Here is a 26,802-nt window from a genome sequence, read left to right as displayed (position 1 = left end):
ACTGTTGAAGCTTGCCCACGACATCTTGAACAATCCCACCAGAATGGGAGGCAGGCCATTATAGTGATTGGCCAAGAGGAATGCAAGGGAGGCAGCAGAGGTGCCTCTAGATGTAATAAGGCTAGCCAGTTCCTGGCTGCATTCGTTTTCTTTTTTTCCGCCAAGAACATTTTAAACAAGCACATAAAATACCCACCCTTGTCACTTCCTGTGAGCTAAGCTGAAAACACAAACATTCTATCTTTTTTTAAACTACATATTGCAATATTATATACTCTAAAAATACTTTCAATTAGCGTTAAAGCTGATGTCAATCCTTACTCTCTTGCGAAGCTAGAGTCACCATTAGAATCTTCAGCATCGGACACTTCCTGTTGTATCTCATCTCTGCGACTCGACGCACTCCTACAGTTTTGGAGAGACATACTAGTAATGTAGAGGCTGAAGGGGGTATATGTAGAAGATGCAGACATAGGTATCAGCCAGAAGTGTTGAATGATAAACGTTTTACTGACACTTCCAACTTATACCTTCATGATAATAGTAAGTATTTGTGTACTGTATATTACATTGCTCTATTCAAAGTCTTTGTAGGCATGAAGCATTTTTCAACATATGTTTAGTGTCAATTTTCCTGGTTTGTGATTCATTTGGTCACCCTGTAACATTATAATAACTTAATAACAAAATTCTTACCTGAAAAAATAAGTAATTTTCCTTGTATTTTGGCACTTTGGAAATGTGCAATGTAGACCAGTAAGTAATGAGTTACAGCATAATTTGTTTCCTCTTTCTTCTAGCTTAGCATAATAGACGGAGCAATGTAAATCATGACATAACCCTGGAGAGCAATCAGTTTGCTTTCATTCTGTGTTACCAAGTTAATTATATTTATTGTGTATTCAAGTTTTCGAGTTTTAGGAGCTTGTGTGTAGTGATGGTGTAAAAAATGTAGCTTGATACTATACCCATCAAACAATAATGATATAGTGCTTTTCAAATAGGAGTGTATATACTATACAGGAAAATGTGTGACAGAACCTAAGTAATATTTTACTTGCAATAATTCTTAAGGCTGAATGACAGGCAAACCGCTAAATTCACAGGATAACTACATATATGGAAGCTTTTTCTTACCTGCCAAATGATCTGAATATCTGTCCATTCAGTTATGAAATGAACCCAGGTCTGCCACATAACACAGTCCTGTCTGGCAGAGAAGGAGACCTGAATTTTCATTTCTGCAGTTAAATAACACTTAAAGCGGTGGTTCACCCACAATAACAACATTTTAGCATTAAATTAAGCATAGTAGCGCGAGCTACAGTATGCCTTTATTTATTTTTTTTGCCCCGTACTCACTGTGCAATCCTATAGTGAAGATTCCGACTCCCCGCGGGGAATGGGCGTTCCTATCCAGAGGGAAGATGATTGACGGCCGGCTATGGCACGTCACGCTCCCCGAAGATAGCCGAAGTAGGTCTCGGCTCTTCACGGCGCTATACGGCGCCTGCGCACAGACGCCGTGAAGAGCCAAGTCCTATTTCGGCTATTTCCGGAGAAGCGTGACGCGCCAGAGCCGGCCGTCAATCATCTTCCCTCTGGATAGCAACGCCCATTCCCCGCGGGGAGTCGGAATCTTCACTATAGGATTGCACAGTGAGTACGGGGCAAAAAAATAAAATAAAGGCATACTGTAGCTCACGCTACTATGCTTAATTTAATGCTAGAAAAATTTCCGACTGAAAAGGTCCGATGGGATCTTTTCAGCGGGTATTCCGACCGTGTGTATGCCCCATCTGACTTTTTCCGTCGGAATTTCTGACTGACTTAGATAGAGAGCAGGTTCTCGATTTTTCCGTCGGAAATTCCGACAGAGTTTTACCCGGTCAAAATTCTGACCGTGTGTACGCGGCAATACAGCCAGGGATAGCATGGTCTCCAACATCAACCAAACTAGAATGTCCAGAAAAGGGACTTACTTGTCCCACAGAATGTTTCATTGCAGATGTCTAAAGTAAAGATGGGTAATGGGAACTGCCTCAAAAGGAGGCTACCATCAGCCCCAAGACTTTAATGCAGAAAGATTTTTGAATGAATAATTTGAACACGAGACTAGAGAATCTGAAGTTTCTCATATGAAAGGAAAACACTGGCCTGAGACATGCACAAGAACAGACCAGATACTCCAAGCAATGTGTCAATTCCAGTTAGGATTTCTGAACGCTCAGGATTCACCCAAACCTCTGTAGCCTCTTGTATGGACATTTATAAACACGTTGTTGTCTGACAAATCCCTCGAGGACTATTCCCTCAACAGGACCTTGCCTAGGTATCTCACAATGGGGATGCCACAAGAAGGCAACAGGGTTAGTATTGAAGACAGCCCCTTGGTGAACAGAGGAGAGGCTAAATGGCAGGACCACAGACTGGTATTGTAGGGCAGTGGTCATCAACCCTGTCCTCAGGGCCCACTAACAGGCAAGGTTTTACCAGTGTATTACCTTGGGGAGATGCAGACTAGAATACTGCAATCACTGAGCAGCAAATGATATCACCTGTGATGTATTTCAATTATCTTGCAAACCTGGCCTGTTAGTGGGCCCTGAGGACAGGGTTGATGATCACTGGTGAAGGGGACCTGCAAAAAAAACATAGAAATAGCTGATGCCCTGGAAAGATGGGCACATTTAAGCATCTTTGATGTTCACAGAAGCAAGAAAGTCTCCCCAGTGGAAGATGTGATGACAGATTTGGTGGATTTCATCCAGAATTGCTGGACTCGAATATAAACATTTAGGCCTCATGCGCACTGGACGTTAAAATAACGTAATACAAATGCCAGTAGCTTTGCAGAGTTTTTCAATGTTTTCTAACTTTTTTTTAGCATATTTCCACGTGAGCATTTTTTTTTTCAATGGATCAAACAGGTTAAAATACGCTGGTGAGACGTGTTTTTAAGCGTTTATTGATGTTTATCAGAGTTTTTTTTACATTAGAGAGTTTTTACAGCTGAAAAACTCCTCTCAGAACCTACTCGTTTTGGGGGGGTTTTTAAAGCCAAAAAAATGACACAGTGTGAGTTTATTGACTGTAGAAAAAAACATCTCAAGCCAAAAACAGCTGCTGTGAAAAATGTCCAAAAACGTCCAGTGTGCATGAGGCTTTAGAGCCTTGAGATTCTAGCAGACAGAATTCCCTTTTTTGTTTGGGAACAGTGATCAGGTTAGAGTAAAATCCCTGGAATGGTTCAGTCACAGAAACGAAGGGAATAAAACCTTAATCCAGAAAATCCGAACAAAGAAAGAAAAATCATTTTAAGAAAATTATTTTAGTACAGCTCTACTACATTAAATAAACTTTTACAAATTACAGTGCCTTGAAAAGGTATTCACACCCCTTGAAATGTTCCATATTTTGTCATTTTACAACCAAAAACCTACATGTATTTTATTGGGATTTTATGTGATAGACCAGCAGAAAGTGGAAGGAAAATAATAAATGTTTTTTATTTTTTTTACAAAGTCAATACTTTGTAAATTGCAGTGTCAAGTTTTTTTGTGGATGTCTCTACCAGCTTTGCACACATCTAGAGAGTGACATTTTCGCCCATTCTTCATTGTAAAATAGCTCAAGCTCTGTCAGTTTGGATGGAGAGTGTCTGTGAACAGCAATTTTCAAGTCTTGCAACAGTTTCCCAATTGGATTTAGGCCTGGACTTTGACTAGGCCATTCTAACACATGAATATGTTTTGATCGAAACCATTTCACTGTAGCTCTGGCTGTATGTTTAAGGTCGTTGTCTTGCTGGAAGGTGATCCTCCACCCCAGTCTCAAGTCTTTTGCAGACTTTAACAAGTTTTGGCTTGTATTTGGCTACATTCATCTTCCCATCAACTCTGATCAGCTTACCTGTCCCTGCTGAAGAAAAGCATCCCCACAACATGATGCTACCACCACCATGTTTCACGGTGGAGATGGTGGGTTCAGGGTGATGTGCAGTATTAGTTTTCCGCCACACATAGCATTTTTCTTTTAGGCCAAAAAGTAAAATTTTGGTCTCATCTGACCAGAGCACCTACTTCCACATGTTTTCTGTGTCCCCCCACATGGCTTCTCGCAAACTGCAAATGGGACTCCTTATGGCTTTCTTTCAACAATGGCTTTCTTCTTGTCACTCTTCCATAAAGGCCAGATTTGTGGAGTGCATGACTACTAGTTGTCCTATGGACAGATTCTCCCATCTGAGCTGTGGATCTCTGCAACTCCTCCAGAGTTACCATGGGCCTCTTGGCTGCTTCTCTGATTAATGCTCTCCTTACCCAGCCTTTACAGTTTAGGTGGACGGCCATGTCTTTCCATGTGCAGTTGTGTCATACTCTCTATTTTCGGATGATGGATTGAACAGTGTCTCATGAGATGTTCAAAGCTTGGGATATTTTTTATAATCTAACCCTGCTTTAAACTTCTCCACAACTTTATCCCTGACCTGTTTGGTGTGTTCCTTTGCCTTCATGATGCTGTTTGTTCAATAAGGTTCTCTAAAAAAAACTCTGAGGGCTTCACAGAACAGCTATATTTATACTGAGAATAAATTACACACTGTGGACTTTGTTTTTCTAATTAAGTGACTTCTAAAGGCAATTGGTTCCACTAGATTTTTAGTTACGGTTATCAGAGTAAAGGGGGCTGAATACAAATGCATGCCACACTTTTCAGATATTTTTTTTTTTTTAAAAATTGAAAATCATTGATCATTTTCCTTCCATTTCATAATTATGTACCACTTTGTGTCGGTCTATCACATAAAACCCTCCATAGTTAAATGTTTTTTTTTTCTGTGCTCATCCTTGTTGGAAAGAATTTGCATCACCTGCAGTCCAAACAGAAAGCTAACTATAGGGGGACACACAATAAAACCTGACTAAGGCAAAAACCCTTCTCCTACCTAAAAAAATAAAACGTTTTTGGTTGGAGTTGCTTAAAATGGATGAGTTAAATATGGACTCAATCTACTATTCAATCTTTTATTACTTGAGGACTGTGGCAAACAGATTCAGTTGAGTTCCATGATAACCTACAACCGTCACTATAAGGACACTGGTGTTGAAGATTAGGGATGGGAGGGGATGGGGCAGTTTCTCATAGCTGGAGTCCCTCAGAGATATAATGCAAGAAGTAAGTAACCCACCACCATGAGCCCAAAACAATTCTGGGTAGACTTATAATCACATGTTGTTGTCTAGGCCAGCCTTTCTCAACCTCTTTAGCTTGGAGGAACCCTTCAAATCATTTTCAAGTTTTGAGGTACACCTAATATAGCCCCTTATTCTCGCAGTCAATGGGAAGAATGCCCCTCTTAGACTGGTGGCAAAATGCCACCCTTACAGATAACTAAAAAAATGGTATTATGCTGCTGGCTCTGCCAAGTGTTGCTGGCCCCGGAATTATGCAGCCATCAACAAACAGGAGATCAATCAGCCGCAGCTCAACAAACCTCTGCAACTTCTGGAAGAACCATGGGGTGCCACAGAACCCAGGTTAAAGAATTACTGGCCTAGACAATATTTTATGCATAAAGTTATATTAGTATGTTGAAAGATTTTTAGAACATTACCTTGGGAAAGTTCGACTCCGGAGTTCCTTAATGAAGACTTGACTGCCATTTTGAACTGGCTTGACTTCTGGTGTCTGTCCTGTGTCCTGTTTGTGCCAATTTCTTTTCTTTTTCACTACAAAACACAAAGCACAAGAATTATTGTAACAAATGATTTTATTAAACAGGAAGGTTGTCACCAATATTGTAGGAAAGCATAAAGTTTTTTTTTTTTAATGTAACTATTGTACATTGCATCATTTTCGATGGAAGTGAGGTTGAAAGCTGCTGCCTGCGTTTGGACTGTTTACAAAGGGAACACAGTTAGGGCTGATACATTATTATTTCTGGAAGGTGGTGAAGAGGGCTCAGCTAAGCTTTTTATTTCCTAGTATAAAATTGTATAGAAAGTGACAAAAAAAAACAAGCCTATGGGGGTTATTTACAAAAGGCAAATCCACTTTGCACTACAAGTGCAAAGTGCACTTGAAATTGCACTGAAAGCACACTTGGAAGAGCAGTCGCTGTAGATCAGAGGGGGACATGGAAGGAAATTAAAAAACAGCATTTTAGCTTGCACATGATTGGATAATAAAATCAGATGAGCTCATTTCAGATCTACCCCTCAGATTTACAGCGACTGCACTTCCAAGTGTACATTCAGTGCAATTTCAAGTGCACTTTGCACTTGTAGTTCAAAGTGGATTGGCCTTTCGTAAAAATAACCCCCTATGTGTCAACACAGCAACCAATCAGGTTACTTCTTTTGCCCCAACATGCACTAGAACAGGCATGTCCAAAGTCCAGCCCGGAGGCCAATTGCAGCCCCCATTCCAGTTTAATGTGGCCCCCCTGGTAATTTGGATATATATTGTATTTATCGATGCTGCCTCGGAGGGGACAGGAAGGGGCAGGGAATGAGTGCTGTCAAATTACATACAGGAGAATCTCCTATTTACTCTGTGGCATTTGTAATAGGAAGTCTTGTCTCCTGGGCTGCCATTGGACAACTCCTCTGTCTATCATAGGATGTGGGACATTGTATTAAAGAGGCTGCTGTGTAAACAGGAGATTCTCCTGTATGTAATCTGTTGGCGCTCGTCCTGCCTCCCCTCTGAGGCTGCAGATGGGCAATCGATCAGGCTGCATTCATTGCAATGGAGAGGCTGCATTCATGGCAATGGCAAGGCTGCATTCATGGCAATGGCAAGGCTGCAGTAATGGCAAGGCTGCATTAATGGCAATGGCAAGGCTGCATTCATGGCAATGGCAAGGCTGCATTGATGGGCAATGACCCTTATTTTGCTTCACAGTTCTTTATTAACATTTTTTTCCTGAAACTTCCCTCCTAACGTTAAGGTGCGTGTTATACGCCAATAAATACAGTATATCCAAATAATACGCCTGAGCTCATCTCTTCACCACACACAGCCACAAAGGCAAGAGAATTATTGTTGGGCAGTGTATTAGTTGCTCAGGTAAACACACTTAGACCAAATTTTAATGGTTCAAAGAATGTCAGCAAAATGTTCGGCCCTCACGCATGTTCACTTCATCAAATCTGGCCCTCTTTGAAAAAAGTTTGGCCACCCCCGCACTAGAACAACACGTGCTTTAATGTGATAGGGTGCTATAGATAACATGGCACAATGTGGTTGAAGGATCTCTAAACCCAAGAATATTTTTTTTTGTAAATGTGGGATGTTTCAGTTTACTAGTCCTTAGATGTGATGGCTACATTCAATTTCTTCTTCAGGCTACATGCATTTTCTGCAAGTACAGAGCAATACCTGTTGACCTTGCATGAATTCTAGTGTCCTGGTTTCCTGAGCTAATGTCGCGATCAATGTTTGGGGTTTACCAGCTATCTCTGCAAACTGCCAAACTCCTCTCTATGTACTAGAGATAAGGAGAGGAGGAGATATTTGTAGTCCAAATCAGATAAGCAGCCTAGAGTCACAACACCGCTCCTCCACTGATTAAGTACAACGAGTAAGCATTGTCAAACCATGTGAAAATATTAAAAGATAACAAATGAAATCACCACATTTAAGGGATAGTAAGCTGCATTATAATAGACAAGATATATACTAGCATTAACTTAGAATCAGAGGTCAAGTCCTGGGGAAAAAGCGTGGCAACTCCCACCCAAGATCCACTCCCCCACCAAAAAAAAAAAAAAAAAAATGATACACTCATTTGCATAATTACTAAACTGCATGTTTTTTTTTTTTCGATCCACTGTACCTTAGTAATCCTTTATGTTACTGGTCGGTTCCTGTATATGGATTCATCGGGTAGTGTGCGGGTATTCCGTCACTTCCTCGATGCCGCAATGTCTCCTGGGAGCTTTTGTCATTGTTCCCAGGAGACATTGTGGAGGTCTGCCGCGAGTTATCGCGGGATTTAGAAAGAGGCAGACCTCCGCAATGTCTCCTGGGAACAATGACAAAAGCTCCCAGGAGACATTGCGGCATCGAGGAAGTGATGGAATACCCGATGAATCCATATACAGGACGCGGCCAGTAACATAAAGGATTACTAAGGTTCGCCTGCCCCTGACAGTGACTCGAGCTGGGCATCGCCGCTTAGTGAAGGATTGGCTCGGGCGGCTCGGCTGCTCTAGTCCTGCATAGGGAACGGAGTTCCTGCTGTGAAAAAAGTGCAGGAACTCCGTTCCCACGCGTTCCCGCAGGACTTGAGCCCTGCTTAGAATTGCTCACAAATTAATGGCAACTGATAGTGTGGCATTAAATTGTTCGGGAACAATAGTCTAATATATGACATAACATTATTTCATATAACTGTTTTATTCATTAAACTTTACATTTATCTGAGAATCCTAGAGAAACTACAGCTCTGCAAACCTTTGGCATTTAAGCTGTCATTTTTGAAGATATTCATGGGAAATTTAAAAAAACACCCTCTGTAATTCTTCCCGAAGGTGAAACTGGCTTGTAGGATGTTTTTTTCCTCGACGGTAATTTGAGGCTCTTCCCCAAAAGAGCTGAATAGTGTTGACATATATGATTTCTCCGGCTAGTCCATCAATTGTACGCCAGTCTCCAGTTTCATCATAACAAAGGTTCTGCATAGCTTAGAAATAGAATTTGTATTTCTGTCCTGCTGTATGATGAATTACACCAATCAAATGCTGACCACAGAGGATGAGAGTGGTAGTCTTTCTGCTTTATTATGTTTCGCTCTCTGTGTAAATTTCCCAAATTAACAGCACCAAAGTAAGCCTGCACATTACATACAATATACTCCACCATGCTTCACAGTAAGCATCAAACGCTCTTTAACATCTCTATGCCTTTCCAGATCTCTTTTCTTCATAAAGAGAAACAAAGTAACTTTTTTGGTTCTTTTAGATCGAAGAAATGAACTGCGGTCTGTAAATGAGGTCAGTTTAACCAAAGACTAAATCATTTTCTGAACATATAAAAGTAGCGTTGAAGTGCAACCAATGATGAATACACTAAACTAAATTAGATATACATACATGGGTGAATATATGTAACAAAGTATCTATACAAGTATAATCTCGGTGAAATAAAAAAGTGGTAGTCCAATGGAACAATAAGTCCTCCCTTGATAACTATATAAATATAGGCCCAGATTCACAAAGCACTTACGCCGACGTATCTCGAGATACGCCGCGTAAGTGTAAATGTGCGCTGTCGTATCTATGCGCCTTGCCCACAGAACTAGATACGCCTGAAAATAGGCTTAATCCGACCGACGTACCTTTCCTACGCCGGCGTATCATGGGTGCATATTTACGCTGGCCGCCTCATTGCAAATATGCAAATGAGTGAGATACATCGATTCACGAACGTAGTTGCGCCCGGCACATAATATATACGCGGTTTGCGCAAGGCTTACGTCCGGCGTAAAGTTATTCCCCATCTATGAGGTGCAGCTCATGCAAAGGTATGGACCAGGGAACAGCTGTTGTATTTTACGTTGTTTACGTAGTACTACGTGAATAGGGCTGGGCTTAGGTTACGTTCACGTCGTAGTCAGTGATCCGTCGTATCTTAGGGAGTAGTTTCGACGTGATTCTGAGCATGCGCACTGGGTTGCGTCCACGGGACGGCGCATGCGCCATTCATTTTTTGAGCACTTGTCTGTCACTCGGCACATCATTAGCATGGGGTCACTCCTCATTAGCATGGCTCACGCCCACTACCTCCAACGCTGGCTTACGCCGAGAAAACCCAGCGTATCTTTAACAGCGAGTGGGGGCGAGTGCTTTGTGAATCCAGTGCTTGCTGCTCTGCGCTACACCGGCGTAGCCTAAAAAAGATACGCTACGCCGGCATAAATATGCGCCAATGTATGTGAATCCGGGCCAAAGTCTCTGTGGAGAAGAGGAGTAATAGTTCAATAAAACAATAAGTGATGAGTGCTCTCTTGATTCAATCATGAAAAAACAAAGAAAAGAGAAGAAGCAGTCACCAACTGAAGAGAGGCTTACCGGATAGATTGAACCCTTAGGAACATACGTTCGTGAGGGTCAATCAGGCATATGTAAATCTGATAGGAGCAATCAAATGCTGCAGCTCTCAAGACGACCTCCAAGGACTCCAGTCCTTGGTGGTGACCAAAATGGATGGTAAATGGGTATGTAGAATGACTCAACAGAGGTCAAAAAACAGGGCTAAACAGGGAGTGACCTTGGACTGGATTTCTGGTGCTCATCTCACACATATTCCCGTCAGTGGGACAGACTGGGCTCCAGTTTAACCAAAGACTAAATCTTTTTCTGACACTTCAGTATTTTTTGCTAGAAACCCCCAAATATATATATATATATATATATATATATATATATATATATATATATATATATATATATATATATATATATATATATATATATAGCAGAGACCCTACAGAATAAAATGGCTGTTGAAATATTTTATGTCACACTGTATTTGAACAGCGGTCTTTCAAACGCAATTTTTTGGGGGAAAAATACACTTTAATGAATAAAAAAAACAGTAAAGTTAGCCCAATTTTTTGGTATAATGTGAAAGATGATGTTACGCCGCGAGAATAGTGAGAGAATTGTGATCTTTATTCTAAGCAAAAAAATTGTGATTCTCCTTTCGGCCAGAATCGTGCAGATCTACTGTGTAATAATAGTATTATTAGTAGGTAAAATAACCACTACATACACACCAGGCTAAATGAAGCCTGTTTTGCACTATGTAATGAAAGTATATCTACACCCCAAAATAAAATGTAATCTATTGCAGCTTACCAGTCCTTAGATAAGGTGCCTGCATTGTACCCATGTCAGAACTCACACTGACAGCTGCCTGCATGTGAACCAGGCCAAAAGTGATTTGTATTGTTTTAACTATTTGCTGACCACCCCATAGTAGTTTTACTGCTACAGGGCGGCAGCTGTGCGCCGGATCACATATATAATATGTACCGGACACGAATGCACTCCACCAGCGGCTCGATCAGCGGGTACCATGGACTCAAAGTCTGCTGGCACCCACCAATCATTCAGTACAGAGGCAGAATGTCAACCAGGCAGATTGCCATTCTGTCAGTAGGGAAGGCATGGATCTTGTGTTCCTGCAAAGCAGGGACAAGGATCCAGGTCTTCCCCTAGTAAAAGCACCTCCCACACTGTACAAAAACACAGGCTAGGCACAGTTAACCCTTTGATCGCCCTTGATGTTAGCCCCTTCCAAACTAGCGTCATTAGTACATTGACAGTGCAAATTTTTAGCAATGATCACTGTATTAGTGTCACCGGTCCCCAAAAAAGTGTAAAAAAAGTGTCCAATTGGTCTGCCGCAATATCGCAGTCACACTATAAGTTGCTGATCTCCGCCAATACTAGTTAAAGACCGATATACGTCATGGGCAAAATTACGTATATTTACGTCACTCTTAATATCCCGCCGTGCGCACACCCCTACCGCAAGCTCCGTGACTGTGCCCGCGGGACCCGCGGACTCGATGTCTGCCGGTGTCCTGTGATCAGGTCACAGAGCTCCAGAATGGGGAGAAGCCAACAAGACACCTTTCTGCCTAGTGACACAACACTGATCGTCTGCTCTCTTTCATCAGGAGCAACGATCAGTGACATGTCACTTGTAGCCACACCCCCTAACAGTTGGACTCACTACCTAGGACACACTCAACCCAATCCTAGCCCCCTAGTGGTTAACCCCTTAAATGTCAGTCACATTTATACAGTAATCAGTGCATTTTTATAGCTGTATAAATGTGAATGGTCCCAAAATAGCGTCAAAAGTGTCTGATATGTCCGCCATAATGTCGCAGTCATGCTAAAAATCGCTGATCGCCGCCATTACTAGTAAAACATAAAAGAATTAATAAAAATGCCATAAAACTATCCCCTATTTTGTAGATGCTATAACATTTGAGCAAACCAATCAAACGCTTATTGTGTTTTTTTTTTCCAAAAATATGTAGAAGAATACGTATCAGTCTAAAATGAGGAAAAACAATTTTTTTATATATTTTTTGGGGGATATTTATTATAGCAAAAAGTAAAATTGTCGCTCTATTTTGGTTTATAGCGCAAAAAATAAAAACCGCAGAGGTGATCAAATACCACCAAAAGAAAGCTATATTTGTGAGAAAAAAAGAGCGTCGATTTTGTTTTGGAGCCACGTCGCACGACCGCGCAATTGTCAGTTAAAGAGACGCAGTGACGAATTGCAAAAAATGACCCGGTCATTTGGCAGCCACATGGTCCGGGGCTGAAGAGGTTAAAGTAACGCAGTGTCGTATCGCAAAAAAAAAAGCTTGGTCATGAAGGGGCGTAAATCTTCTGGAGTTGAAGTGGTTAATATAAAACAGTTTTAAACTATCCAAATTTCCTTTAAAAAGTTAAAAATCAGGACACAGGAAGAGCGGTTTTCTTGCGGCATTGTATCGTCTGTATAACTGCACAAATTTTAAATACGTATACTGAAATCTACACAAGTGTTCCCAGACACTTCTCCTGGAGTCAATAAAATAAACAACTGCGTGGATAATATTAATTTTATGGATGAAGATACACAGGAAAATTAATAGAGGTTCCCACCGAGCCAAATGATATCATTTTCTATTGTGCTAAGCCTCTGCAAACATGCAGATCAATGCAGTGTCTTGCTGATTAATTAAGTCACATTTCACTTTGTACTTCATCTCAAACAATGGTTATTACAGGAGGAAATACTCAATTTTCCAAATGTTATCACAATACTGTAACTGTCACTTAATAAAAAATCCAAGATAACGTGAGTTTGTAATTCACTAAATCTCCACTCAAAAATACTTTCTATAAATATTCAGACTTGACGTGATTGTAGCCGTATTAGTGCAATTGCGACAGAGAAAATTGAGTACTGTCCGTGATACTTATTTTATTTGCTCTAACATACAAATTTCACGGACAGTACTCAATATAAATATTCAGGAAATATACTGTATATACTCGAGTATAAGCCCACCCGAATATAAGCCGAGGCACCTAATTTTACCACAAAAAAATGGGAAAACTCATTGACTCGAGTATAAGTCAGCAATCAGCGGCGCATTGCGAGAGGAATATCTCCTAAACCGTAAAGGTTTAGGAGATATTCTTTATACCTACAGGTAAGCCTTATTATAGGCTTACCTGTAGGCAAAAGTCAAAAAAGTGGGTTTACAACCACTTTAACTTCAGCCATCCTTGACTTGGTGGGAGGGGGTGTTCCTAGAGACCATTTTGAGTAAGGACTTTTAAAGCAGTTGTGTACATACAAAAACAATATACTTTATAGTATAGAAAAGATGCATAGAAACACATATACACATAAGAAAATAGGCATTTATCATCACATTCCTTCACACACTGTGTAGGAAAAGGGCTCTTGAGAGATGTAATTCTGGGGTACATGCCTAGGTAGGTAGGAAATGACCTCTAAGCAGTTGCCCCTGCAAGAATTTAACAGACCTGGTGATGATGTTTTTATCATGACAGGAACAAGGTAAAAGAAAACAACTTTTGCTTGGATATGCTCTAGAGCAGCGGTCTCCAAACTTTCCAAGCAAAGGGCTAGTTTACTGTCTTTTAGACTTTAGGAGGGGCCAGACTGTGGCCACTGGGAGTAGAGATTGTCCTGGTAAGTGGGAGTAAATAGTATTGTATTTGGTATTAAAGGGAGGAATAGTGCTCCTTTGTCGGTGTCAGTGGCAGAAATTACATCCCATTGTTGATGTCAATGGGCGAAATTGTGCCCAACTGTTGGAATAGTGTCTCGTATCAATGGGAAGAATAGTGTCCCAAGGGCCAGATAAAGGCAAGCAAATGGCCGCATGTGGGCCTGGGCTGCAGTTTGGAGATGACTGCTCTAAAGGGACAGAGAAAGGTTTGGCGATAAATGTAATGTTTGGCCATACATTCTAAAGGAATACATTGGCAACCATGCCCTAGACACTCATAAAGTCATATCTAAAACTCATCCATCTTAACCTACTCTCCCACTAGATCTCAAATCACCAACCATCACTGTACGTTGCTTATGAGCATAGAACTGTGTCATAATGGCCCCGAGTCATTTAACGAAATTGAAAGTGGAACTTTAGCAAAACTTTTTCCTATAAGTTTTATATAGAGTGGGGAAGAGATAAAAAAATACTATTACCGCACTTTGAAGCCCTGTTGGTAAGATATCCCTTCACTAATTTCTCCAAATGACAGCATTGTCGCCAAAAAAAAGTCAAGGGAAACCTTTAACTAAAACGTAGAAAGCATTAAAAAAATGGATGATAAAATCAGCACAGTGTCCCCTCATTTCAAAATTTCCCCGCAGATTTACAGCGACTGCACTTCCAAGTGCACTTTCAGTGCAATTTCAAGAGTAGTTTGCACTTGTAGTGGAAAGTGTATTTGCCTTTCATAAATAACCCCCAATGGGCCAGATCTACAAAAACGGGCGTATATTTAGGCGGGCGTAGCACATCTCATATGCGCTACGCCGCTGTAAATCAGAGTGGCTCGTAGGGTATCCACAAAGAACTTGCTCCCATATGCGGGCCGGCGTAACGTAAATCTGCCGGCGTAAGCCCGCGTAATTCAAAGTAGGCTTGGAGTGGGCGTGTTGTATGTTAATCTAGTATGACCCCACGTAATTGACGCTTTTTACGAACGCCGTATGCGCCGTCCGTGGACGTATCCCAGTGCGCATGCGCGAAATCATGTTGCAAATAGTCCATGCTTTCGACATGATTGTAACTTACGCAAAGCCCTATTCGCGAATGATTTACGCAAACGACGGAAAATTCTACGCTGTCCCGACATCCATACTTAACATTGCGTACGCCTCATAGAGCCAGGGGTAACGTTACGCAGAAAAAAGCCTTACGTAAACGACGTAAAAAAATGACACCGGGCGGACGTACGTTTGAGAATCGGCGTATCTAGCCAATTTGCATACTCTACGCGGAAATCAACGGAAGCGCCACCTAGCGGCCAGCGTAAATATGCACCTAAGATCCAACGGCGTACTAAGACGTACGTCGTTAGGATCTAGACCACATTGAGGCGTATCTTGTTTTGTGGATACAAAACAAAGATACGACGGCACATCAAAGAACTTATGCAGCATATCAATAAATACGCCGACGTAACTCTTTGTGGATCTGGCCCATTATCTTTAACTTTTTGCTATAATAAATATCATATTTTTGGTAAAAAAAAACAACACAAAAAGCGTATATTGATTGGTTTGCACAAAAGTTATAGCATCTACAAAATAGGTGTTAGAATTACGGCATTTTAATTTTTTTTATTAGTAATGGCAGCGATCTGCGTTTTTTTTTTAATTAATTCCGGGTTTCGCGGCTCTGGTGCTGTGATTGGCTGGAGCCGCAATGACGTCACTCCCGTACATGCACGCTGGACCCGCCAGTGACGGCATGGACTCAATGAGGAACGGCAGGCTACAGTGCGACTGCATGTGTCGTAGACAGCGGCGCCTGTGATTTTAGTAAGTATCTCCTAAACCAGGGATCTCCAAACTACGACCCTTCAGCTGTTGCGGAACTACATTTACCATGAGGCCTTGTATAACTCTGGCACTCACAGAGAGGACTAGGCATGATGGGAATTGTAGTTCCTGAAAAACTGGAGGACCATAGTTTGGAGACCCCTGTAAACCATGGAGGTTTAGGAGATATTTCAAGCACCTACAGGTAAGCCTTAATCTAGACTTACCTGTAGGTTTAAGTGGTTTTAAAGGGTTTACAACCACTTTAAGGCCTGATTCACACCTATGCAGGTTGCAGTTTAAATATTCCAGGTGCATTTAGCATTTTTCAATCCGTGTTTTTGACCTATTGAAGTCTTTGGAACCAAAAACCAGAAAAAAAGTCCCTGGCCCTTTCCATAAAATGCACAGATGTGAACTACATCCATAGGAAACCATGTTAAATGGTCTGTAGTGCGTTTCTGCAAAATTTAAAATGCACTAAAAAATGTATACGTGTGAACCAGGCTTCAACCTGTACCTCCAAAAACCAGACATATAGTCCAGCAAAAGCCTTTTTTTCCAGTCTTTCATCATAGCAAGCCCTGATAAAGGGGGACCCCAGAGCCTATAAAACATGTTGGCCTTCTGTTTGTTAGGACCACCTATACTACCAACAAATAATCTAATGGACTTTTCTGAAAGCGGAGCAAGCTTTCATCCTTTCACCATTTTATCATAGCTTTATGAATCCGGGCCGATGTCACAAATGATATCTTTGCTCACATATAACACTGCAAGTATTTAAATCATCAAGCCGTATTAAAGGGGTGTCACATGTTAATGGAGAATTCTGCTGTCTCCATACAACACATCCAGAGATATTTGGAGGCAGAGAGAAAGCATAAGTGCTTGTAAGGGCACAGAGGTCACTCACAGCTCCACATCTGCCTTTCCCAACATCGCTAAACTGAAAACATCTGTTTGACGTCCTTAAAATAATAGACTTCGAGACGGGATTTAGCATAATCCTTTACAGACCTGTGCCCAGGACAGCAGGGGTAACGCGCTCACCAAGCCCTTATAATCTTTGATATTGAACCTTTTTTATGTTATTCCAAAAACCAACTTGCAAAAACCCATTTGGAGCTTTAAAAAAAACAAATCTCTATTTGATATCAAGAGCATGTTAAATGCAAGAACTACACTCACCGGTCACTTTATTATGTACACCTTGCTAGTACAGGGTTGGACCCCGTTTTGCCTTCAGACCTGCCTAATTCTTCATGGCATAGATTCAACAAGGTGTTGGAAACATTCCTCAGGGATTTTGGTCTATATTGACATGATAGCATCACACAGTTAGCTATGACTAAGCACTAGTTTCAGTGTGAAACGCGTCAGATTTGTTGGCTGCACATCTATGATGTGAATCCCACGTTCCACCACATCCCAAAAGTGCTCTATTGGATTGAGATCTGATGACTGTGGAGGCCATTGAAGTACAGTGACCTCATTGTCATGTTCAAGAAACCAGTGGTGAGATGATTGGAGCTTCGTGACATGGTGCATTATCCAGCTGGAAGGAGCCATCAGAAGATGGGTACACTGATGTCATAATAGGATGGACATGGTCAGCAACAATACTCAGGCAGGCCATGGTGTTTAAACGATGCTCAATTGGTACTGAGTGTCCTAAAGTGTGCCAAGAAAATATCCCCCACACCATTACACCACCAGCCTGAACCATTGATACAAGGCAGAATAGATCCACGCTTTCATGTTGTTTACGCCAAATTCTGACCCCACCATCTGAATATTACAGCTGAAATCGAGACTCATCAGACCAGGCAATGTTTTTCCAATCTTCTATTGTCCAATTTTGGTAAACCTGTGCGAATTGTAGCCTCAGTTTCCTGTTCTTAGCCAACAGGAGTAGCACCCGGTGAGGTTCAATGTGTTGTGTGCTCAGAGAAGGTATTTTGCATACCTGGTTGTAACAAGTGGTTATTTGAGTTACTATTGCCTTTCTATCATCTCAAACCAGTCTGCCCATTCTCCTCTGACACCAACAAGGCATTCTCGTCCACTATTCTCTATAAACCCTAGAGATGGTTGAGCATGAAAATCCAAGTAAATCATCAGACCTGTTCTGGCACTCACAACCATGCCACGTACAAAGTCACTCAAAGTTCCAGCCTTTTAGTGTTTATTAAAAGTCAGCAGCTACAAAAAGTGTAGCTGCTGACTTTTAATAAACAGACACTCACCTGTCCCACAGTCCAGCGACGTGGCCACCTGGAGCTCTGCTCCTCTTTGGCTGGCGCCTCCATTCATAGTGTGGGCACCCGGCTGTGACCGCTTTTGGCTTCAAGACCGGGCACTCACTGCGCATGCACGAGTCGCACTGCGCTCTATGAGTGGACAGGCGATCTCCTGGGAGCTGTCACGTGTTCCTGGAGATCGCCTAAAGGGAGGGGCCGCCTAAGGCAAGAAGAGAAGTCGCCAAGGTGGTCCCTGGGCGGAAGGAGGAAGTGGGACAGGAAGTCCCACTCCTACCAAAGCCCCAACTCCCCCCCAAAAAAATGACATGCCAAATGTGGCATGTAAGGGGGCGAGGAGTGCTTAAAGCGGAAGTTCCACTTTTGGGTGGAACTCCGCTTTAAATCCCCTTTCTTTCCCATTCTGATGCTCGGTTTAAATTTCAGCAAGTCATCTTCACCATGTCTAAATGCATAAAGTTGGTGCCTTGTGATTGGGTGATTAGCAATTTGTGTTACCAAGCAATTGAACAGGTGTACCTAATAAAGTGGCCGGTGACTGTATACTGGGTTGCCGGATGCCAAGGGTTGTGTGCCTACTGGTGTCAGCTATATTCCAGCCCTGGTGACCACAACCAGTAAGCATAGCCATATAAAATCTTTTCATATATACAGACAAGAATAAAAATAATTGCTTTCAGCTTCAAGCATCTGTCTGATTAATGCACATCTCAACGATTTTCAGGTATTAAGCCAGTTAAGCCATTATTTTTACAGCATGATATGGAAAAAACAAGTGATAATATCCTCATTAGTTGTACAGCTCTACACAATAAAACTTACAATGTGACACAAGAGCACAAGATGAACTTGAGACAACACAATACAGGAAAAAAAACATACGGAGTAAAGCAGATCAAATAAGAACAAGACAGGTGAAAGCCAGAGCCGGAGATCAAACAGTACACTAAAGGAGAACATGACACAGGAGAAATGTACACAGAGATCCCAACAGTCGTCAAAAGACAATACTCCAAAGATAACGTAGAGATGTAAACTGCCACTATATAAGAACGTGCACAACAAAACAAATAAAAATGTGCCATACGAGGAAAAGACCTATAGTATATATATATATATATATATTTGTAGGGTTGAAGGTGTGCAAAGGGTCCAGCTGTGAGATTAAACAAAATCAGAGCATTCATACAATATAAATAGCGTGTTGGGCTAGAGGTAAATATTTCGCTCTGTGAATTTTAGTGGTTCTAAAGCTTAAAGCGCAGGTTCACCCTAAAACAATTATATACCATTACATCCAGCATACTTACGACATCTACAGTATGCTGTTTTTTTGTTTGTTTTTTGCCGTACATACCGTTTTATTGTTATTTTTCCCCCGGCTTCTGGGTTCTGGCTCCCGCGGGAGTGGGCGTTCCTATTCAGAGGTTAGATGATTGACGTCTGGTGAAAAACTTCCCCTGGCGCATCACTAGTTTTCCGTAAGTAGCCGACCTGCTAATCGGCTCTATACGGCGCCTGCGCCCGCCGTGTAGACCTGACTGCGCAGGCACCATATAGAGCCGACACGCAGTTTGGCTACTTAAGGAAAACTCGTGACGCGCCTTATGCGCCAGGGGAAGTTTTTCACCAGACGTCAATCATCTAACCTCTGGATAGGAACGCCCACTCCCGCGGGAGCCAGAACCCGGAAGCCGGGGGGAAAATAACAATAAAACGGTATGTACGGCAAAAAAAAAAAAAACAGCATACTTTAGATGTCGGAAGTATGCTGGATGTAATGGTATATACTGTATTTATTGGCGTATAACACTCACTTTTTTACCCTGAAAAAGAAGGTTAACTGTGCCTGCGTGTTATATGCAGGGGGCTGTGCAAAGTTTTTTTCCTGAAATATCGCTCTTAAAGTTAGGGTGCGTGTTATACGCCTGTGCGTGTTATACGCCGATAAATACGGTAGATGTTTTTTAGGGTGAACCTCCACTTTAAACATTTTTTACAATAAAGTGGTTGTAAACCTTTACATATACCCAGTGAAGTGACTGGCCTCAGGTTATACACTGAGATTAACCTTCTCCCGCCAGCGCTATAGCTGAATGACGGCTACAGCACTGACCTTAATTGCCGGGAGGCCGTCACATGACGTCCTTCCGTGCATGAGCTGTTTGTGTGGCGCGCTTTGTGATCACAAAGTCTATGAGACTCGGCTGATCACAGATCAGAGTAAGGGGCCGATCCCGGCCCCTTATCACGTGATCAACTGTCATAATTTCTTGGTCAGTGGGCAAACATACAAAATCAGCATATAGAACCAACAAAGAATCAGAGAGTGGAAAAATAGAACAAATATAGAACACATTACAGAGAAGAAAAAATACTTGGTAAATAAAATAACAAAAGATGGGTTCTGAGTCGAGATTTTAGGCAGCTTTCTTGACGAAAAACCTGCGGTTTACTCTGCAAGAAAGCTCTGCCAGCAGTTTTCTTGCTGGTTCTTGCCGAGTAAACCGAGCGTGTGTACGAGGCTTAAGTCTGGTCATCCGTTTGATCTATCAGGAAGGATACTAAAAAGGCTTTTAGTAGCAATTTACAAAAGAGTGAGTTATATGGGAGTAGTGTTTTATTTTAATTGTGATAGGGTTATGGAAGATAAAATGTGGGCCTTTAAGTAATAAGGGTTGTCTGGATTTGGGGAATGAAATGAATCCAGCAAGCCCATATTTTGTAAAATGTATTGTATTTATCCTTACTTGTGAGAATAATATTCCACCAGCATGATTTTATCTACCTCCAATTTCAAGTCAAGACACTGTGCTTGCCTCTCTGCGCTGCGTCGGCGTAGCGTAAAAAAGATACGCTACGGCAGCATAAATATGCGCCGATGTATGTGAGACCGGGCCAATGTATACAAGCATACATACATACATAGATGATAAACAACCCATAGGGTAGCAGAGGCATCCATAGGTGGATGGTCTAGAGCAGGGGATCGCCAGACATTCTAAACAAAGGGCCAGTTAATTGTCCTTTGGACTCTTGGAGGGCCGGACTTTGGCCAGCGGGAGTGGAAATTTTCCTGGCATCATTGTTAGTAAACATCTGGTATTAGGGGGAGGAATAGTGCCCCATTGCTGGTATCATAAGGAGGAATAGTGCTCTATTAGTGGTGTCAATCGGAGAAATGGTGCTCCATTGTCAGTGTCAGATGGCAGAATAGTGTATCATATCAGTGGGAGGGATAGTGCCCCAAGGGCCGGATAAAAGCAAGCAAAGGGCCGCATTCGGCCCTTGGGCTGCAGTTTGGAGACCACTGGTCTAGAGACAAGAATGTTTGGTTTCTATATATATATCAAAATTAGGGGAGTACCTTGCATGACTAGGTGCATATTTCATGCCTACTTAACTGTAATATTGTTGACTGAACAGGAATATATTGTGTGTTCAAACAAATTCAATACCGTCTACTATAAAATTTGAATGGTTTCCTGGCAAGCTGCTTGCATCCAGAGGCAATCATATGTCCCTAAATGTAGGTAATCGCTCCATGTGCAATTAACACCTGTGGAAAGATGTAGCTGCTTTTAGTCTGCCATTGCTTTGTACAGTCTGAGCGCCCACAACTATCAGCATCCACCTGTGAATCCAGCTTTGGGAATACGCTGCATTCTTGCCGCAGCTGTGGGTAAAATCCTTGGAGAAAGAACATCCTGGACTGCTGCACTCTGTAGAAGACTCCTTTATTGTAGAATAAAATCCAATCCTGGCAATACGGTCAAAATCAAGTGAAACAGGGACAAATAGCCAACGCGTTTCACTAAAAAGTAGGAGCGGGAGCATAACAAAGGTTCAGAGGCTTGGTGAGCAGTAATGTTTTATTTTATTTTTCCACTTCAGACTTTAACCATTACCGAGAGAAGGTAGCGAGCCTTGCCCGCCATTCATTTGCCCGCCATATCTCCTTCATGGTTTCGCATCATATGTGGACGTTTTTGTATGTGGAAATTTTTTTTTTTTTTTTTTTTTTATCCAAAAGAAACAAGTATATATTTTGTTTACTTTAACACATTTTTTAAACTTCTCTATCTTTGTTATTGTGACCCTTCCACCCCCCCACTTCCCTCCCCCCCTCTTCCCTCCCCCTGGACCCCCAGTTGCCTTTCTGTATCTTCTGATTATTCTTATTTTCTATATTATTACCTTTCTTATGTTATATCTAATCTTAAAGTTCAAAGAATCTAACAAGGTCCTATGCCCTATGCACCCATTAGCTCCGCAAATACCATGGAATGTTTAAACTCCAACCACTTAGACCAGGTCTTTTCATATTCCTCCAAGCCATCTATGTCACTTAACCTTAAAAATTCTAAGTTTTGAATGGAATTTATTTTATTGCACCATTCTTTAATGGGAGGACTTTCCCTATCTTGCCAGTGACTGGCTATCAGGCTTTTGGCAGCTGTTAGAAGATGAGGTAGTAGACTTTTCTGATATTGTTTCATAGGTAATCTAATCCTCTGATGCAAGCATCCCCAAGGGTCATCTGGAATCTCTATGTCTGTTACTTCGGTAATTAACTGTCTAATCCTTCTCCAAAACCCTTTAATTTTTGGACATTGCCACCATATATGCGCCATATCACAGATCTGTCTGCATCCGCGCCAGCACAATTCTGAGGCTTCTTTCTTATATTTGTGAGCCTTGTCTGGGGTGATATACCACCGCATCAGACATTTGTAATTTAATTCAATTATTTTACAGTTTGCTGACGCGGTATGCACTCTTCTCCATATTTGTTTTAATTCTAAAATACTCAGAGAGGAACCCAATTCTTCCTCCCACTTCTGAATATATGGTGGATTGTCCAATTGATCTACTTCTATTAGATATTTGTAGATTTTAGAGATAACTCCTTTCCCTGCTTCTCCTTGACTGATTCTCTCGAGGGGACGTAGGTCTTCCGCAGATCTACACGGCTGTGGAAGGGCCTCAAAAAAATGTTTTAACTGGCCATACCGCCATTCGTTTATCTCAATTACCTCCCATCTGTCCTTTAATTCCTCGTAGGTGCTTAACTTATCTTGCGTCATGACATCCTTCAACTGAGCATTTTTTTTTTTAATCCATTTCCCAAATATTTTCTCTAACCCCGGTGCAAAATATTTTGAGTCTTTTAATGGTATAAATGGTGAATTGAAATCCCATTTTTCCCTCTTGTGAACTTTATCCCAGATTTTGATATTGTATTTATCTGGAATCCACTCTCCCTAGTCGAATGTTGCTCATCTGGTATTCCATGCTTACCCACCTTTTTTGCTTAGTGTCCCTAATCCAGTCTATCACTCTTGTGAGAATTACTGCTTCATAATAACTTCTAATATTCTAATTTTCTCATTGTGGGTAAAATCCTGTTTGAATGAGGTCTATAGCTGCGTACACACAATTGACTTTTTCCATCAGATATTCCGATTGTGTGTAGCCCCATCAGAGTTTTTTCATCAGAAATTCCGATGAATTATATCGGAGTTTAGATATAGAACATGTTCTATTTTTCTCCAATGGAATTCCGTCGGAATTCCAATGTGATTTGGCCAGGCAAAAGCCAGATCGTGTGTACGCGGCATAAGGTGAGATATTTTATATTTGTAGTTTATGTTAAACTTCTAATCTAAGTTTAGAAATAGAATTTAGGCACCAAGCACTTAAAATCCCCCCCCCCCTCTTTTTTTTTCTCTCTCTCTCTGGTCTTCTCCCTGGGGTGGGAGAGACGGGGGAGGAAAGGGTAAAGGTGGAGGAGAGAGTAAAAGATCAGAAGGAGGCAGGATTGACCCATATTGTTGTGTTATGTGAAATGTTTTATTGTTGTGATTTATGTGTATGTAATGTTGAATCTATTTTAATTGTGGAATCCTTTTGTAAGCTTATCGATAATGTAATGTAAATTAAATCTGTGTTTTAAAAAACTCAATAAAAACAAATTGAAATAAACTTCTAATCTAAATTGTGTGAACAGTGTAGCAATCTGTCCTCTATGTCTTACATATTTCAATTTAAAAAAAGAAGATATTCTAAGTGGATATTAGTTATTGTTAGTAAAACTTTGCAAGGGAAATAAATTTTTTTCAAAAAATAAGATTGAACATTAAAAAGCTTGTTATCAATTTAGATGGATAACTAGACATAGTACTTATCCAAAAAGATGTTTTCATATACAAGTTCTTTTGAAATTCAAGAGGAAGAAAGGCTTTGGTATATGTAAATGAGTAGTCTTTGATAATACGTTTTCTTAGATCTTAAGTATGAAGGTCTCAAATCACTGCTGTTTATGTAGCCCTCGTCTCTCCTGGAGGTCTGATTGGGCCTCTTATGCTCTCATACGAAACAAAGAGTACACAAAAGCAAAAAGATTAGAGAGGGAAAAAACAGGAGAAACCTTATGGTATAGTTTCTGAAAAATGTGAGGATACACTTCAAAAATAAAATGACTCACATCTGAAGAGGCTGCAGGTAACCATTTAAATGGTAAGCACAACCTGTGTTGAAAATACATTTGTCCCCACACAGGTCCTAGGGAAGGTTGCACATAATTCTCAATTCTAGTTGTCCTTCGAGAACATCAGGATGGGAAGACATTGCAAATATTGGTACTAACAAAAACCCATGGGACAGCAGAGTCGCCTGTAGGTGGGTCTTCAAAGAGACAAGAAAGCAGAAATTATATATCCAAAACGGTGTAGGCTTATTCTGACAATAAAAATGATTAAACGCCAATTACATCGTTTATGATGAATGGTCACTTCTTCAGATGAGACAGGCTCTATGATAAATAAAGAGCTACAGAAGAGAAAAAGGAGAGGGGAATAAAAAAAAACAGTGTGTATCATTACAGATTAAAAACATATAGCGTATTTTTCGCTCCATAAGCCCCCCTTTTTTACCCAAAAAACGGTGGGGGGGGGAATGTGTGTGCGTCTTATGGAGCGAATACTGACCAGGAGAGACGCTTTTTCCCTTGTAATAGGAATCTATTGTGGCCGGTCAATAAGACCCCACATCTCTCCTCCAGGCTGGAAAGCATGAGATCGAGAAAAAAAAATCCCGATCTCATGCTGACAGCCACAATCGCGGCTTTGTTTACATCCGGGAACCTCCGACGGTCATAGAGATGACTGGTGACCATCTGGTCACCGGAAATCTCTATGATCTCTATGATCATCATCCAGCACCAGACGATTCTTTCTCCGGGCCCAGGAAATGGTAAAGTTAGCCCAATTTTTTTTTTTTGGGTATAATATCAAAGAATATGTTACGCTGCGAGAATCAAGATCTTTATTCTAAGCAAAAAAATTGTGATTCTGATTTTGGACAGAATCGTGCAGCTCTAGCTAGCAGTATTATGCAAGGCTACATTAACACGAGCACATAGAAACCATTTCTCTGTGCCCCTCCTCGTGTTTATGCATCCGGCGAATGACAGGTATTCCGTGCAGCCAGCTTGTCAAAATCAATAACAGGATGTGAGATGCATCAGCTGTATGGATCTTCCTGCACATACCAGTGTTTACATCTGTAAAGGATGGATACATAGCTACATAGGTAGGGGTCTATGTGGCAATGTGAATTACCTCTAATAACCCACGTCTAATGGGTTGGACTATTTTCTATTAGCAACAGAGCGGGAATCTGGACTCTTCATAGTATTTATTGATAAGCGGCTAGGTCGGAAGGCATTTAGCAGTAAAAAAGTGTGTGATGAGGCAGGCTGAGCATGTAATGGCTAAACGCTCAACAAGCGTATCAGGGGATTGGCTACTTCTGGGTGAAATGCATTCCAAATGAATTGCACATGAGAAGAAAGATGTGGTGTAGAAAAGGTGTTTTAAATGCTATGCTATGTATCTAGATTTATTAGTGATTTGTTGACATATAATAATAAAATACCAGAATACGTAAAGAAAAAAAAAGGGGAAAGCAAATATTTTTTATATTGCAGCTAACCAATTCTTAGATGTGATTGCTGCATTTGTTTCCTTCTTTTAGGCCCCTTTCACACTTATACGACTTGTCCCACGATTTGTGATGGCAAAGTAGCATGACAAGTCGTTTCCCATGATTTCCAAAGACAACCATTCATATTAGTCCGACTTCAAAGTCGTCCCTGCACTACTTAGGTCCGATTTTGATGCCATCACGGCAAAATCGTGGCCGCGAAATTGCGGTAAAATCAAACTACTTTGAAGTCACAGTAGTGTGAAACTCTTTTAAGTGTGAAGTATCGTTGACACTTGGAAAAGGCTACGGCTGGGTGTTAAGCCCAAGGTCCATCCCAAACCCCTATACCAAGGGTTCCACCAGAGCGGGTAAGGGTCCTCATCAGCTGGTGGTGATATTCACAAGCGGTTTTGGTGATGGATGATGGACAGCATTGCATTTCGGTGGTGTTTTTAAACACATCATATTACTGTACATTTCACGATTTTGCTGCACTATTATGCTATTTACAAATTTATTACATTAATTTGCAATTTTTGTATTTATCATCATTTGATTAGTCCAATCGTTTTTGGCTCAATTTGTAATCATTTTACATATACGTCAGCAGTTTAAAAATTAATATCTCGGTAACGGCAGCAGCTGCTGCCACAACCGAGATATCCATCTTTAAAGTGGCCGGTCCTGTAAACGATAACGGTGATCTCGCGGCGAATTTGCCACAAGATTACTGTTATCGGCAGCGAGAGAGGGCCCCCCTCCCGCCGCTCTCCCGCGCCCTCTCCGCCACTTACCGGAGCAGTCGGCAGCAGCGGAGGCGATCAGGTCCTTTACGCTGCTTTGCTGGGATACGAGTGAGGGTAAGATGGCCCCCATCCGTCTTCATAGCATAGCAGAGCGGAAGCGACGTCAAAACATCACTTCCGCCCATGCTTCTTTA

The 26,802-nt window shown here is 41.3% G+C and overlaps 1 protein-coding gene across 5 annotated transcripts in view; it reads right to left on the bottom strand.

The window, feature by feature from the left end:
* Positions 1–26,802, bottom strand: part of PHF2 (PHD finger protein 2) — a 369,384-nt gene that overhangs the window by 140,769 nt on the left and 201,813 nt on the right. For 4 of the 5 annotated variants that reach the window (XM_040359305.1, XM_040359307.1, XM_040359302.1 and 1 more), the window contains exons 3-4: positions 5,618–5,732; positions 322–405 (exon numbers count right to left, since the gene is read on the bottom strand). In XM_040359305.1, the coding sequence (XP_040215239.1) occupies positions 322–405; positions 5,618–5,732 (199 nt within the window). The remainder of the gene's footprint in view (positions 1–321; positions 406–5,617; positions 5,733–26,802) is intronic. The other variant, XM_040359303.1, reaches the window with a different exon arrangement.

The sequence above is a fragment of the Rana temporaria genome, chromosome 7 (genome assembly GCF_905171775.1).
Source record: "Rana temporaria chromosome 7, aRanTem1.1, whole genome shotgun sequence".
NCBI classification, from domain to species: Eukaryota; Metazoa; Chordata; class Amphibia; order Anura; family Ranidae; genus Rana; species Rana temporaria.
Note: the sequence above shows the minus strand (reverse complement) of the source record. Positions and strands in the feature narration are given on the sequence as shown.